Source organism: Orcinus orca, chromosome 19 (genome assembly GCF_937001465.1).
Source record: "Orcinus orca chromosome 19, mOrcOrc1.1, whole genome shotgun sequence".
NCBI lineage: Eukaryota > Metazoa > Chordata > Mammalia > Artiodactyla > Delphinidae > Orcinus > Orcinus orca.
Window position 1 is genome coordinate 1214913 of NC_064577.1, and position 14683 is coordinate 1229595.

The following is a 14683-nucleotide window of genomic DNA, read 5'->3' on the forward strand; positions in this document are numbered from 1 at the left end:
GTAAAGGAGGGCAGTGAATTCTGGGTCTCAGGGTTTGGTGGCTTTAGGGGAGGCAGTCTCCTGTCCTGTGTCTCAGGGCTTTTCCCTCTTTTCCCGGCATTCAACACGCAGCGCATCTGGCTCATTCTTCTTAGGGCATCTCTTCCCTCCGCCCCCATGACTGCCCTGCTTCTCTGGCTACCCCTCACCTGGACCACTGCAGTAGGCTGTTCTCCGTGCCCCCCTGCCAACCCCATCCTGCCCTCGGCCCCGATCCCAGGCTACTCTTCCTGGCACCCCACACCCTGCCCTTCCTATCACTCCAAAGACTTCAGAGCTGACTCCAAACTCCCACCTTGATATTCCGATTCCTCTATAACCATGCCTCAACTTTCCTTTCCAAAGGTCTCTGGCTTTTCCATTCTGGATCCCTTACTCTGACTATTTGGGGATATTCCCTGCAGGCCCTCTCCCCTCTTTTCCATCCTGCATCTCCTCCAGGAGAGTCTTTGCTGTGACGGTGCTACACCATCTGTCCAAGTCCCATCTTTGCTGTCAAGTCTGATGCTAATCAGGACGGGGCCACCTGATTCCTCCCCCTCCCCCGCCCCCACCAGCGGGAGTGTCAAGTGCACTTACTGGCTGTATTACTCCAGGGTGGAGGACGAGGGCAGGGAGACCCACTGGAAGCTAATGCTGGGGACTGGAGCCATCGTTCTAGAATATCCTGGGCTGATGATCCAGGCCCTCCCTGACACTCAGATGGGCCCAGGTTAGCCACACAGCCAGGCCCTGGCTACATCCACATTCCTCTAGCACCCTCTGCCATCCACCTGCACCTGAGAGCACCCCCTACTGGTTGGGAGTTACCCCTGAAGAAAACACCATTACTGTATTAGAGATTTTAAACAAAATGTATTTTCTGCAAAAAGTCAGCCATCCTACAGTTGCATTCATGTTTCCATAATAACACATTTAGCAACACCTCACGTTCACCAGGCGCTGTCCTCCCTAGATTGCAGTAGCCCTTCATCGCCATGGCTCTCATAGGCATGCTCATCACCCCTGGGGAGTTGGGCAGGAGAAAGACCCACTGCCCACAGCTTACAGGAGAGGGAACTGGGGCTCATGACGGGAACCAAGTGGCTCAAGGTCTTGCTTTAAAAAAAGAGATCACCAATATTCAAAATAACTCCCCAACCAGCCACAATTCAAATAATAGACTAAATATTACGTAAGACATAGTATATTTTGCATCAGGAAACAGAAAGCACTCTATTTGAAAATTCAGGTCAATTTAGTCCAGGATAGAGACAGGAAGCCTGGGGGAGAAGAATCATTTCTCAGCCTCTGGCTTGGTCTTAGTGTGGCCGAAAGAGTCCAAGTCTTCAGGGTGTGAGGTTTCTGACCCAGGTGTTTCATGTAATTCCAGACCCATTTCTCCTTGGGTTGGCACCGATGTCCTTGGCCAGTTTGGTTCTGAAGCTGTGGATGAAGGTGGGCTGGCAGGGTTAGGTGAAATGTTGGAGGGTTTTATCCAAGGGATGCCTCATTAGGGATGACCAGGCCCACCTGCTACAGGTGAGGGGCTGCCCTGGGACAGGAAGTCAGAGGGGTGTGGAAAGGAGAGGCCCTCTGGGGGTAGTTGCTGTTCTTGCCGCGCCCTGGGAGAAGCTGGCCTGGCATCCAGCAAAGCAACCACCCAAGTGTGAGCTGGTACCCATTCAGCAAGGAGGGTGTGGGATGTTACCGGCCCTCTCTGGGCCTGTCCCTGATGTAATAATAGGAGGCTTTGGATTACATAGTCTGGTTGGATCTTATCCCCTGAGTAGGACATCTCAAATTAGTCTATGTCTGTCTTGTGGGGCAGAACTTAGGATGGGGGGGATGGAAGAAAGGGAAGGGGTGAGATGAGGTGGGGGCCTGGAGGGGAGCAGGGTTTTTCTAGCTACAGGACAGCTGCCTGCGGACACTGGCTACTGGTGATTCCATAGCTCTTCAGCCTCTGCAAGGGGATCTTCTTATGGTTAAATGTGAAACAGCAGTTGAACAGGTCACGGAGTGCATCTAGAAATAAAGTCACAGAGAAAAAGCATCTGAGATGTCAGGCTTTTCTCAGCTTGAACGCAGCAAGGGAAGGAAAGCTAAGAGGTAGAAGTGTGTCTTCTCCACGCAGGTCCGGTGCTCCTGCTGGCCGCCCCGAGAGGGGGTGGGACCAGGAACATGTGGCTCAAGATTTTGAGGTTGATTCTGCATGGTGGGGACACATCTTTGCTGACTGAGGGAGGCCAGTGCGACAGGTCCTGGATATGGCCCCCCAACCTGCAGGGTTTGGGGCGATCATCTGGGGTCAAAGAAAAGGCCCTGAATTTTCAGTAGAGTTTAGGCTTTATTCTGGCTCTGCGGTGTCCTGGAGGCGGGAGGGGGCAGGTAGGATGCCTGCTGTCCCCAACCCGGGCTTCTGCTTTCTGTCTCCAAAATTAGATGTTAAAACTCCAAGGACCCCAGGTGCTCTGAGAGTCTCTGAAGTGGGGCACTTTGGCTTAGGCCTTCCTAGAAGATGAGAAACAGAGGGAAGGAGAGAGAGGAAGGGAAGGGGGAGAAAGATTGAATTTCCTTGGCTGAGTGAGCACCTGGGTGCTGCTGGCAGCAGCTGTGAGCAGCAGACACAGAGGCGCTGTGGACACCGTCCTGTTGGAGGGGGAAGATGTGAGCTTCAGCCTAAGAGCTGTTGGTTTCTGGGTTTATCTCAGCCTCTTGGCAGCTCTGGCTGCCCCGCCTGCCTTTGTAGAGAGGCAGAGAGGATGGGGGCCCCCAGAGGGATCATTGCCTGGCCAGGGTACAGTCAAGTCAAGATGAATCTACTAAGATTCTGAATTCTTACCGTGTATCCTGAATCTACTAAGCTGGAGGCTGGGTTGCCGAAGAGTTTTCCAGGAAATGCAAGGCAAAAGCTGTGGCCTGTAGCAGGGTAGGCACCGTTTCCCTCCAGCCGCCCAGACCACAGAGATGAAGACAGAACACAGATGTGCTGGCACTCACCCTAGTAAGTGATCCGAGGAGCTGCTTTCTCTAAAATGAAAAAGAAACCATAGAAAAGAACTCGTATGCTAAGGACTTTCCCCTATTACATATTTAGTCCTGACAAGGTAAGCGCTATTATTATCATGCCCATTTACAGATGGGGACACCGAGGGGCAGAGAGATTAAATAACTTGCCCAACGTCTCATGAGGAGTGAGGGGTGACACTGGGAGAAAAAGCCAGTCTGTTTACATATAATCACCAAGAGAGTTTCATGTAGGTGATGTCTTTTTCCAAGGCAAGTTTTAGGTGGAAGTCTCATACTGGAGACAAATTAAAGCCAGCTTCTGGTGACCAGGCTCCTCCCATCACATCTAGGTGCTCCCTTCTGCTACTCAGTCCCAGAGGGATACGGTTTGAAAGCCACTGATTTGTCTAAGCCCCTTGTTTTCAGGAAGGATCATTGATAGGACGGGGTGGGGAACAGAGCAATGAAGTGGGCTCTTTGTTCCTGAACCTGGCTCCCTCCTGCAAGGGGTCTGAGCTAGGAGCTTGGGGTGGGGTGGGGCAGTGCCAGTGAGCGCGGTGGCAAGGAGGGGGCAGCTTGGACTATGGTGGAATGGCTGGCAAGGCCCTGGCCTGAGCGCTCCTACCCCCGTGCTCATTCCTGGCTCCCAGACTTCGCTTACTTTTTACACCTGCTTGGGATATTCTCCTGTCCACTTTCCATCCTTGCAAGTTTTTCTACTCTAGCAAAACAAGCCCAGTGATAGTAAAAGAAATAAAGAGCTATGTTTTGTGAAATAGAAAAGAATATATAGACAAAGGGCTAAAGAAGCTCAAATTTGGTTCTTTGACAAGCCTACAAAGAAGCTGAAACTCTCCTGAACTGACCATGAAAAAAGGCACCAGTAGGGAACATCACTACAGAGCCTGCAGACACCAAGAAGAAAATAAGAACCTTATGCCAGCAACTTTAATTTAGAAGAAGTGGACGGATTTCTTAAAATCTAACTTACCATATTGCAAGAAAAAAAATTTTTTAAATCCTCAAACTATTTAAAAATTTGAGTCAGTAATGGAAAACCTTCCCACAACACATCCTCCAGTCTCCAGAAGCTTTAACAGCTCTTCCCCCAAGCATTCCAAGAACAAATAATTCTGCTCTTACACAATCGCTTCCAGGGAATATCAAAAGTGTTCACTCTTTGACTCATTTTATAAGTCTTTGACATAAAAACTTCTCAGGAACCACAAAAGAAAAGATTTCAAGCTTGTCCCTGGAGACACACATGCCATTCTTTTGTGGATCACATCAATGAGATTGCAGGTCTTCTGGCTTTGGGTTGGGTTTGGACATGGGGGAACCCCGCAGGGTGTTGGAAAGAGGGAGTAGTTAGGGTGAAGTACTGATTTCTCTGTTGCCTCCTTATACCTCTGCCTGGATGCAGCCCTCAACCAATGGTTTTCACTTCCTTTCCAGGTGGCCCTCTCTATGACTCTCTCCGTCCAGTTTTGGGGAACCACACTCTGTCCTTGCTCCTTCGGGTCCAAGGATGGTCACCATGCTGTCACTAGCCTCAGAGTACCAAAGCAGCCCTATGGTTTCTCCACACCCAGCCCACATCTTGGTAAATAGCATTTTTATTCAACCCTCCTCAAATCATTCCAATTTCAGTGTCATCTATTTCTTCCTCACTGACATAGGTTTAGGTACCAGAAGTGGCTTCTGGTAATAGACCTTCCAAATGGGATTCTGGAATTGGGTTGCTCATATATTTTAGGAGCATAATAATGGCAGCTGCTGGCATCATGATTACTTAAATTGTCACCAATAGTAGGATGGCAGACTGTGTTGTATCAAGCCCTCCAGGTGATTCTTAATGGGCACTAAAATTTGAAAACTGCGGGATTCCAGCATATCCCGTGGCCATCTCTGATCTGTAGTGAATAGCCACCAGAGAGCTCTTAAGGATGCTGCCCTCCTCTCGCGGCCCCATCAAAGCATGCCTTGGTAAAGGAAGTGTCCTCTGGCCTTGCCTGGGAGTGCAGCTAGGGATGGCTAGGCAGCTTGCACATAATAGATCCTTTTCAATAGACCCACTTCCCTGAGCCTTTAGACACCTTCCTAATGTCCCAGGGGAGTTCTGGCGTTTCAACTTCATCAACTGCAGGCCTGTTTTAAAGCCTAGATTCCAATCAGCCAATCTAGCTAAATATTCATCATCCCCAAGTACTTGTGCTAGTGCATTGAATCCTGAATTCTGGATAAGCACATTCATGCCATGAATTTAACCAACTGAGTCTTGTATGTTATTATCCTCTTACAATCCACTCCTACACATGCACCCCAAACTCTTCTCCAAATTGAGTGAGTGGGGGGACATTCAAACACTTCCAGCTGAAGGGACTCCTGTCTGTCCTTCCCTCTGCTTCAGGACCTATTATCTTGTAAGAAAATATGTTTAGGAGCCTGGGGTCTGGAGTCAACCAGACATGGATTTAAGTCCTGTATTTGCCATTTACTGGTTATATGATTTGGAGCAAATTGCTTACCTCTCTGAGCCTCTAAGAGGAACTGATTGCTAATTATTACCTCATTGTGATGTTCTGAGAACCTAATAAGATAATGAGTGCATGCAAAGTGCTCAGTCCTGTCCCAATAATTTCAATTTTGAAAAAACTTTATGTTCATTGAAGTATAGTTAATTTACAATGTTGTGTTAGTTTCTGGTATATAGCAAAGTGATTCAGTTTTATATATATATATATATATGTTATTTTTTATATTCTTTCCCGTTACGGTTTATTACAGGATATTGAATATAATTCCTTGTGCTGTACAGTAGGACCTTGTTTATTTATTTTACATATAGTAGTTTGTATCTGCTAATCCCAAACTCCTAATTTATCCTTCCCCCAACCCCTTTCCCCTTTAGTAACAATGTTTGTTTTCTATGTCTGAGTCTGTTTCTGTTATGTAAATAAGTTCATTTGTATCATATTTTAGATTCTACGTATAAGTGATATCATATGGTATTTGTCTTTCTCTTTCTGACTTACTTCACTTAGTATAATCTCTAGGCTCGTCCATGTTGCTGCAAATGGCATTATTTCATTGTTTTTTATGGCTGAGTAAAATATATATTTTTATATATATATATATATATATAAAGGAGGAAGAGAGCAAGCAAATCAATAAAGAAATCTACCAATGATAATAAACTCTAAATACTAAACTAACTTAAACATAAAACCAGAAACAAATTAGATGCAGAAAGCAAACCCCAAGTCTACAGTTGCTCCCAAAGTCCACCGCCTCAATTTTGGGGTGATTCGTTGTCTATTCATGTATTCCACAGATGCAGGGTACATCAAGTTGATTGTGGAGCTTTAATCCGCTGCTCCTGAGGCTGCTGGGAGAGATTTCCCTTTCTCTCCTTCGCTCGCACAGCTCCTGGGGCTCAGCTTTGGATCTGGCCCCGCCTCTGCGTGTAGGTCGCCTGAGGGCAACTGATCTTCGCTAAGACAGGACGGGGTTAAAGTAGCAGCTGATTAGGGGGCTCTGGCTCACTCAGGCCGGGGGTAGGGAGGGGCACGGAGTGCGGGGCGAGCCTGCGGCGGCAGAGGCCAGCATGACGTTGCACCAGCCTGAGGCGCGCCGTGCGTTCTCCCGGGGAAGTTGTCCCTGGATCCCGGGACCCTGGCAGTGGCGGGCTGCACAGGCTCCCCTGAAGGTGGGGTGTGGATAGTGACCTGTGCTTGCACACAGGCTTCTTGGTGGCGGCAGCAGCAGCCTTAGCGTCTCATGCTCGTCTCCGGGGTCCGCGCTGATAGCCGCGGCTCGCGCCCGTCTCTGGAGCTCGTTTAGGCGGTGCTCTGAATCCCCTCTCCTCGCGCTCTCCAAGACAATGATCTCTTGCCTCTTCGGCATCTCCAGACTTTTCCCGGACTCCCTCTCGGCTAGCTGTGGCGCACTAGTCCCTTCAGGCAGTATTCACGCAGCCAACCCCAGTCCTCTCCCGGCGCTCTGACTGAAGCCCGAGCCTCAGCTCCCAGCCCCGCCCGCCCCGGCGCGGGTGAGCAGACAAGCCTCTAGGGCTGGTGAGTGCCGGTCGGCACCGATCCTCTGTGCGGGAATCTCTCCGCTTTGCCCTCTGCACCCCTGTGGCTGCGCTGTCCTCCGCGGACCCGAAGCCTCCGCCACCAGCAGTCTCCGCCCACGAAGGGGCTTCTAGTGTGTGGAAACTTTTCCTCTTTCACAGCTCCCTCCCACTGGTGCAGGTCCCGTCCCTATTCTTTGTCTCTGTTTTTTCTTTTTTCTTTTGCCCTACCCAGGTACGTGGGGAGTTTCTTGCCTTTTGGGAGGTCTGAGGTCTTCTGCCAGCATTCAGTAGGTGTTCTGTAGGAGGTGTTCCACGTGTAGATGTATTTCTGATGTATCTGTGGGGAGGAAGGTGATCTCCACGTCTTCCTCTTCCGCCATCTTGAAGGTCATATATATATACACACACACACCCCACATCTTCTTTATCTCTTCATCTGTTGATGGACATTTATGTTGCTTCCGTATCTTTGCTATTGTAAATAGTGCTGCTTATGAACATTGGGGTACATGTATCTTTTCGAATTGGAGTTTCTTTCCAGACATATGCCCAGGAGTGGGATTGCTGGATCATATGGCAACTGTATTTTTAGATTTTTAAGGAATCTCCATACTGTTCTCCATAGTGGCTTTTCTCCACACCCTCCTCAGTATTTGTTATTTGTAGACTTTTAAACTATGGCCGTTCTCACCAGTGTGAGGTGATACCTCACTGTGGTTTTGATTTGCATTTCTCTGATAATTAGCGCTGTTGAGCATCTTTTCATGTGCCTATTGGCCACCTGGATAACCTATCTGGAGAAATGTCTATTTAGGTCTTCCACCCATCGTTTTTTTTTTTTTTTTTTTTTTTTTTTTGAGCTCTATCCCTTGATCTGTATTCTGAGGTTGCACTATTTTACAAGAATGTTTATTTCAGGGCTTCCCTGGTGGCGCAGTGGTTGGGAGTCCGCCTGCCGATGCAGGGGATACGGGTTCGTGCCCCGGTCCGGGAGGATGCCACATGCCGCGGAAAAAAAAAAAAAAGAATGTTTATTTCAAATAGGATAAAAAGAAACACCCAGAGAGCTGAAGGAGTGTAAATGCCTGATTACAGTCTTCTTTGGATAAAACAGAAACTTTGCTTCTGTGGTATGTGTGTTTAGGCAGATTAAATTCATGTTTGATTACAAACCCCAGGGTAGAAGGAAAATATATATGTTCTTGAAGACTAGGAGTTCTCAGTGGGAGGAAGAGAAAAAAAAATCATTCGCTAATACCCTGAGGGCTGCCGTCTCTAGGAAAGTCTAAATAGATCTCATCATGGTACCCCTGTGCTCAGAGACCCTCTGTGGATGGCTCCCCATCTCCCCAGAATATCCATGCTCCCTAGCATGGCACTCACGACCCTCCTATCTGAATCCAAAATATTTTCTCTTCCTCCTTCTCCTCTTGTACCCTCTCCTAAGTCACACAGCAGAGGGCTTAGTCCCAACACCTTCTGAGCTTTGCTGCCTGAGGGCCTTCATCCCTCCCCTTCTTTACCTGTTGGAAAATGCTAATCAATCTTTAAAGCCCAATTGAAATGGCTAAATGCCCTCTAAGCCCTTTCCTAGCACCTTGCTTCTGCCCCCTTCCACCCCCCCGCCCCCCCACGCGGGCCTCTCACTGCTGTGGCCTCTCCCGTTGTGTTGCGGAGCACAGGCTCCAGATGCATAGGCTCAGCGGCCATGGCTTACGGGCCCAGCCGCTCCGCAGCATGTGGGATCCTCCCGGACTGGGGCACGAACCCATGTCCCCCGCATCGGCAGGTGGACTCTCAACCACTGCGCCACCAGGGAAGCCCAGCCCTGGACATTCTTAATGCCTTACCATCTAAGATCCTAACAGTGGAGTTAATTTCACTCTGCAATGTTGTGGTTTTCAGAGGTGTGTTTACCTGCTGATGTCTATTCTCCAGAAATAACTTATTGGGAAGCCTGATATATACCCGATGAAAACTACAACTGCTCAAGGAAGCAGAGCTGGGGAACCCTGTACTCAAGACTTCTCTGTCCAACTTCTTTCACTGTTTAAGCCTCTAAGGAATATTGAGACAGTGCAACGTTTCCATTTTATAGAACAGGTATCTGGCTGCTGGGGTGACTAATGAAAAGAGGAGGGAGACACGCTAGCTGGCATTCTCTGCCCCTCAGACTGGGTCTCTCCAGAGAAAGGCAAGCCTGCAGAGAGAGAGAATATTTCCATGTGACGGTGGAGGAGGGAAGCCCATCCACCACTACTGAACACCGTGCAAGACCACTTGCCTCACTTCTTCCTTCACATCACCTTCTTTCTTATCTCTGTCTTTGCTTATAATATCCCATCCATTACAACATTCATCTTTCCATCTGGCCCATACAGGAATTATGTGAGGTCTGGCTTACATTGGGTCTGGCTTCACAGATTTCATAGGGAACCAAACTTGCTCTGAAATGGATGGCTGATGACCTTCCAGCTCAAGCCCTCCTACTTCTACTCTAGAAAACAGATTCATCTTTCTGGTCACGCTCTGGACCAGCATATAGTAAAAAATGAATACTTACCAATGATTCAAGGAGCCTAAAAAGACATAAGGGTTCTCCTCTGTGGGAAGATTATCATGTAATTGATTTTCCAAACCAGACAGGGGTGAGGCAGAATTGTCCTGGGCAAACTGAGGTGTGCGGTCTCCCTACCCACTGGGGTCTTAGCATTTTGCCTGTTGTTGCATTGCTAATTCAGGTGTTTATAGTTTTTAGTTTCTGCTGTCCTGTCTTTGGGGGAGACTCCCAGGATGAATGCCTGAGGCTGCCCCTTCCCACGACTAAATAAAAAATGCAGGCAGAAAAAGCTTTGTATTTGGCACACCCTGGTGCAGTGGCCAAAGAGACGGAAGTTCTTCTGTCCACAGGCGAGTGGACCCAAATTTGATTCGGTAACAGATTTTCCTCCTAATTCAATGTAATCCCAATTAAAATCCGAGCCAGAATTTTGTGGAGATTGATAAGCTGATTCCTTTTAAAGGAGAAATAAGAAACCAAAAATAGTTAAGACAACTTTTAAAGAAGAACGAAGTTGTAGGACTTACACTCCCAGATGATAACAGTTTTTAGAAAGCAGTAGTCATTATGACATGGTGCCATTGTTCCAAGAGTGGGTGATATGCCAGGGAACAGATTAAAGAGTGCAGAAATAGAACCATACATATATTGATATTGGATATAACCTAAGTTTGCACTGTGGACTAGTTAAGAAAAAGTACTCTTTTGAATAATTGATGCTGAATCAATTGGATATTTATATGGAAAAATAAAATCTTGATCGCTAACTTTCAGCATACCCAAAAATCAAGTTAAGGTGGATTGTAGTTCTAAATGTGAACAACAGAAAATAACGCTTTTTGAAGATAATGTAAGAGAATAACTTTGTGACATCTGGTTAAAAAAAGTTTTCTTTAACAGAAAACAAAAGCACTAACCATAAAGGAACATATTGATAAATGGACTATTTTAAAATTAGGAAGCTGTATTTCCTGTTAGGAAGGTCAACAAGACGGGGGTTCCCCATCCTAGCCTCTCCCTATCCACATACACAATGCAAAGCCTGAAACTAACTCTAGCCACTGAGGTGTCTTTGCCATTCCCCAATCCCTCTGGACTTTTCTTTATTTGAGGCCTTTGCTCTAAGTATCCCCCTCCTTGGATGCTCTTAACCCCACCTCTCTCTGGTAAATCAGCAAAGGCCTATCTTGGGCCAACTATCCTCTGGCCTCTGCCCAGTGATACTCATTAGTGCATGATGAGGAAGTCCTGATGGGGGTGCTGAGTCTCTTTTACCACCGTAATGGCACCCTCAACAGTGCCAGCATTGCACCAAGCACACAGTGGCACTCAGTAGAAGATGCTGAATTGAAATACATTTCTCTCCCAAGAGATATATACAGAGAAGCTCCAACTCAATGGGGTTAAAAACTAGGCTCTGATCTACTTACTCGCTGAAGAGACAGAAATTTCTCTTAGGCCAATTAATTACATTTGAACCTGTTGCCTAAAGGAACTTGGATGATCTGACCAAGCTTCCAGAAGAGCCTGGAGTGAGTATGGATTCCTTCTCATGGGCTTCATTTGTCTATGGGGTAAAGTGTCCTTTGGATTAGATGGCATATTTATCTGACTCATTTGGAAGTATAGAACTCAGATAGAATGTTTGGCTGACGGTGCCCGGGCATCGTCCACTCACATCACAGCTTCCTGGGGACACCAGCTGTTGGTGATTCTTGTGTAGCTGTCCAGCTTCTTGAAGGGGATCTTCTTACTGATCACAATAAAGCAGCAAGTGATTGGGATGGAAACTGAATCTGAAAAACATTTTGCAAAGCATCAGAGAGTTATAATGTATTGTCAGCCTGCATTTGTAAGAGAAGAAGGAGAAGGGAGAAGACAAAGCAAATACACAAGTTCTAACTAAGACCTACCATTCCCTAGTTCAGAGCTTTAGTCCAGATCCCATAGATAAAATGTTATCTGTGAGTCAGTTTCCTCTGCTGAACTATGGGGCCCCTCATTGTTGACTGCAGATGGCAAAATCTTGAGTAACAAGATTAATCCTTGTAGCGTGATTTGGAGGGTCTACAGATCCAAAACCTCTGACCCTGGGTAGATAAGTTCTAAGACCTTGCTTCCCAGCTATTTGTCCCCATGGGCTTAGAGCCAACCTAAGTCACATGCTGAGATGCCTCTGGGTCCTTATCCTCCTTACACAGCCACCCTTCTGGGAGCTACCCTGGACTGTAATCCAACATTTGAAACCTCCAGCAAGAGTTTCTTCCTCTCTACTACTCCTGAAATGTCCTTCCTACCCACGATGAGAAATGGTTCTTCCTTCTGTGCCACATCTCCAAACAAGGTGAGGATTGTTGAGATAGCAGCTGCATTTAATGTCCCAAAGCTGGTGTCGAGAAAGATCGTGGAGCCTGGCTCCAGTGGCCTGGGCTTCTAGTTCTGGTTCTGCCTCTGACCAGTTGTGACATGCCAGCTCTTCTTAATTCCCCTCTGGATTTCATTCTCTCCATCTTTTTAATGTAGGCTATGCAGCAAGCATGGGATGACTCATGCCAGGTGTTAGTACCTGGGGTAGTTAAAATGTTAAGGCTTAAGAAGAGAGGAGGCTTACTTGGCTGAGCCAGCACCTGGGTGCTGAAGGCAGCTGCTGTGAGTAGCAGACACAGAAGTGCTGCAGAGACCTTCATACCGGAGGGTGAGCACAGGAGCTTCAGCCTGAGAACTGGAGGTTTCTGAGTTGGTCTCAGCTTCTCTGCAACTCTGGCTCCTCTGGCTGATCTGCCTTCCTTTTATAGGGAGCAGAGCACATGGGCAGGGTCATGTCTAAGGAAGGAAAAAATAGGCCCCTAAATGTGGTGAGTAGGTACCAGATCCTGGTGGTGATTTCCAAACACCGAGAAAAGGAAGTCGTGCAGTTTCCATCATTTGTTTAGATGGTGGGGCAGTGGTGGAAGGGTATGTGGTTATGCCCAGTAAAGTGTAGGAAGTGACCTTATTGGCCTATTAAGGGCTCTGATTTCTTTGAAATGGAACATGATCTGTTGGAAAGGAAGAGTAGAAGCTGAGTTCCTAACAGAGTGAAGAGAACCAAGTGCCTGACCCTCCCCATGTCCCGGGAGGTCTGGGATGGGGCCCTAAGGCTTTGCCTGGTCTCTTTATCAGATTCGTGTCCCGGCCATCCTAAATCAGTCAGGCTCCTTTAGAACCTCATACAGGTAGCTTGATAGAGCCTTAGCGGAATGATAGAATCCAGGAATCTTCAAGTCTTAATGCCCTGGAATGTTCTGTTGTGGAGCCTAAGAACTGGGCGGCAAATACCGATCTTTTAGGCTGGTGATTTCCAAATATTTTATCTAGACACTAAAGTTTCTTTCCAAGTGAAATGATATGCGGAAGCCCAATATATCATGCAGATTCAGGTAGAATGGGTCTGTTTGAAAAGGGTCTTTTGCTTTTGGTGTCAAATCTTTTGCCCATTAAAAAAATTTTTTTTTCTTACAGTTGACTTTAAGAAGTTCTTTGTATATTTTGCATTCAAGTCCTTTACCAGATATGTGCATTGCAAATATTTTCTCCACAGGCTGTAGCTTATATTCTTAACAATGGCTTTCATAGAGCAGAAGTTTTAAATTTTAATAAAGTCCAATTTATCAATTTTTTTTCTTTCATAGATGTTGCTTTTGGTATTATAGCTAAAATCTCATCATCAAACCCAAGTTTGCATATCACCTTTTCAATGAATATTTCCAGATTTTCCACAAATCATTCAATATTCTCCAATAATCTTGAATGTTAAAGACTCCACAGGAGTCCATATATAAAGGCACCATAATTAATTAAAGAATTTCAGTTGGGAATTATATAATTTCCATTTTTTCACAATCATAAACAATAATTATGAGAAAACTGATGTAATATTATCATTAATGTCTCCATTCAATTCCATAGCTAAGGGATTAATCAATCAAGATGTGTGGATAGAGATACACCAGAAATACATCTACACGTGGAACAACTCCTGCAGAACACCTACTGAACGCTGGCAGAAGACCTCAGACCTCCCAAAAGGCAAGAAACTCCCCACGTACCTGGGTAGGGCAAAAGAAAAAAGAAAAAACAGAAACAAAAGAATACGGACAGGACCTGCACCACTGGGAGGGAGCTGTGAAGGAGGAAAGGTTTCCACACACTAGCAGCCCCTTCGCGGGTGGAGACTGCAGGTGGCGGAGGGGGGAAGCTTCGGAGCCGCGGAGAGCGCAGCCACAGGGGTGCGGAGGGCAAAGCGGGGAGATTCCCACACAGAGGATCGGTGCCGACCAGCACTCACCAGACCAGAGGCTTGTCTGCTCACCCGCCGGGGCGGGCGGGGCTGTGAGCTGAGGCTCGGGCTTCAGTCGGTCGGAGCGCCAGGAGAGGACTGGGGTTGGTGCCGTGAACACAGCCTGCAGGGGGTTAGTGCACCACGGCTAGCCGGGAGGGAGTCTGGGAAAAAGTCTGGCCTAAGACACAAGAGATCATTGTCTTGGGGTGCGCAAGGAGAGGGGATTCACAGCACCACCTAAATGAGCTGCAGAGATGGGCGTGAGCCGCGGCTATCAGCGTGAACCCCAGAGACGGGCATGGGACCCTAAGGCTGCTGCTGCCACCACCAAGAAGCCTGTGTGCAAGCACAGGTCACTCTCCACACCCCCCTTCATGGGAGCCTGTGCAGCCCGCCCCTGCCAGGGTCCCGGGATCCAGCGACAACTTCCCCGGGAGAACGCACAGCGCGCCTCAGGCTGGTGCAACGTCATGCTGGCCTCTGCCGCCGCAGGCTTGCCCTGCATCGGTGCCCCTCCTTACCCCCGGCCTGAGTGAGCCAGAGCCCCCTAATCAGCTGCTACTTTAACTCCGTCCTGTCTGAGGTGGGAACAGATGCCCTCAAGCGACCTACACGCAGAGGCAGGTCCAAATCCAAAGCTGAACCCTGGGAGCTGTGCGAACGAAGAAGAGAAAGGGAAATCTCTACCGGCAGC

The 14683-nt window shown here is 47.6% G+C and overlaps 1 protein-coding gene across 1 annotated transcript; it reads right to left on the reverse strand.

Annotated features, from left to right (window-relative positions):
* Positions 1-910: 910 nt before the first annotated feature.
* On the reverse strand, positions 911-12355 carry LOC101290197 (C-C motif chemokine 8-like). The gene is given in 4 exon segments (XM_049701825.1): positions 911-1430; positions 1433-1464; positions 11347-11464; positions 12280-12355. Coding segments are annotated over 4 exon segments (390 nt in total). The 3' UTR covers positions 911-1266.
* Positions 12356-14683: the final 2328 nt, after the last annotated feature.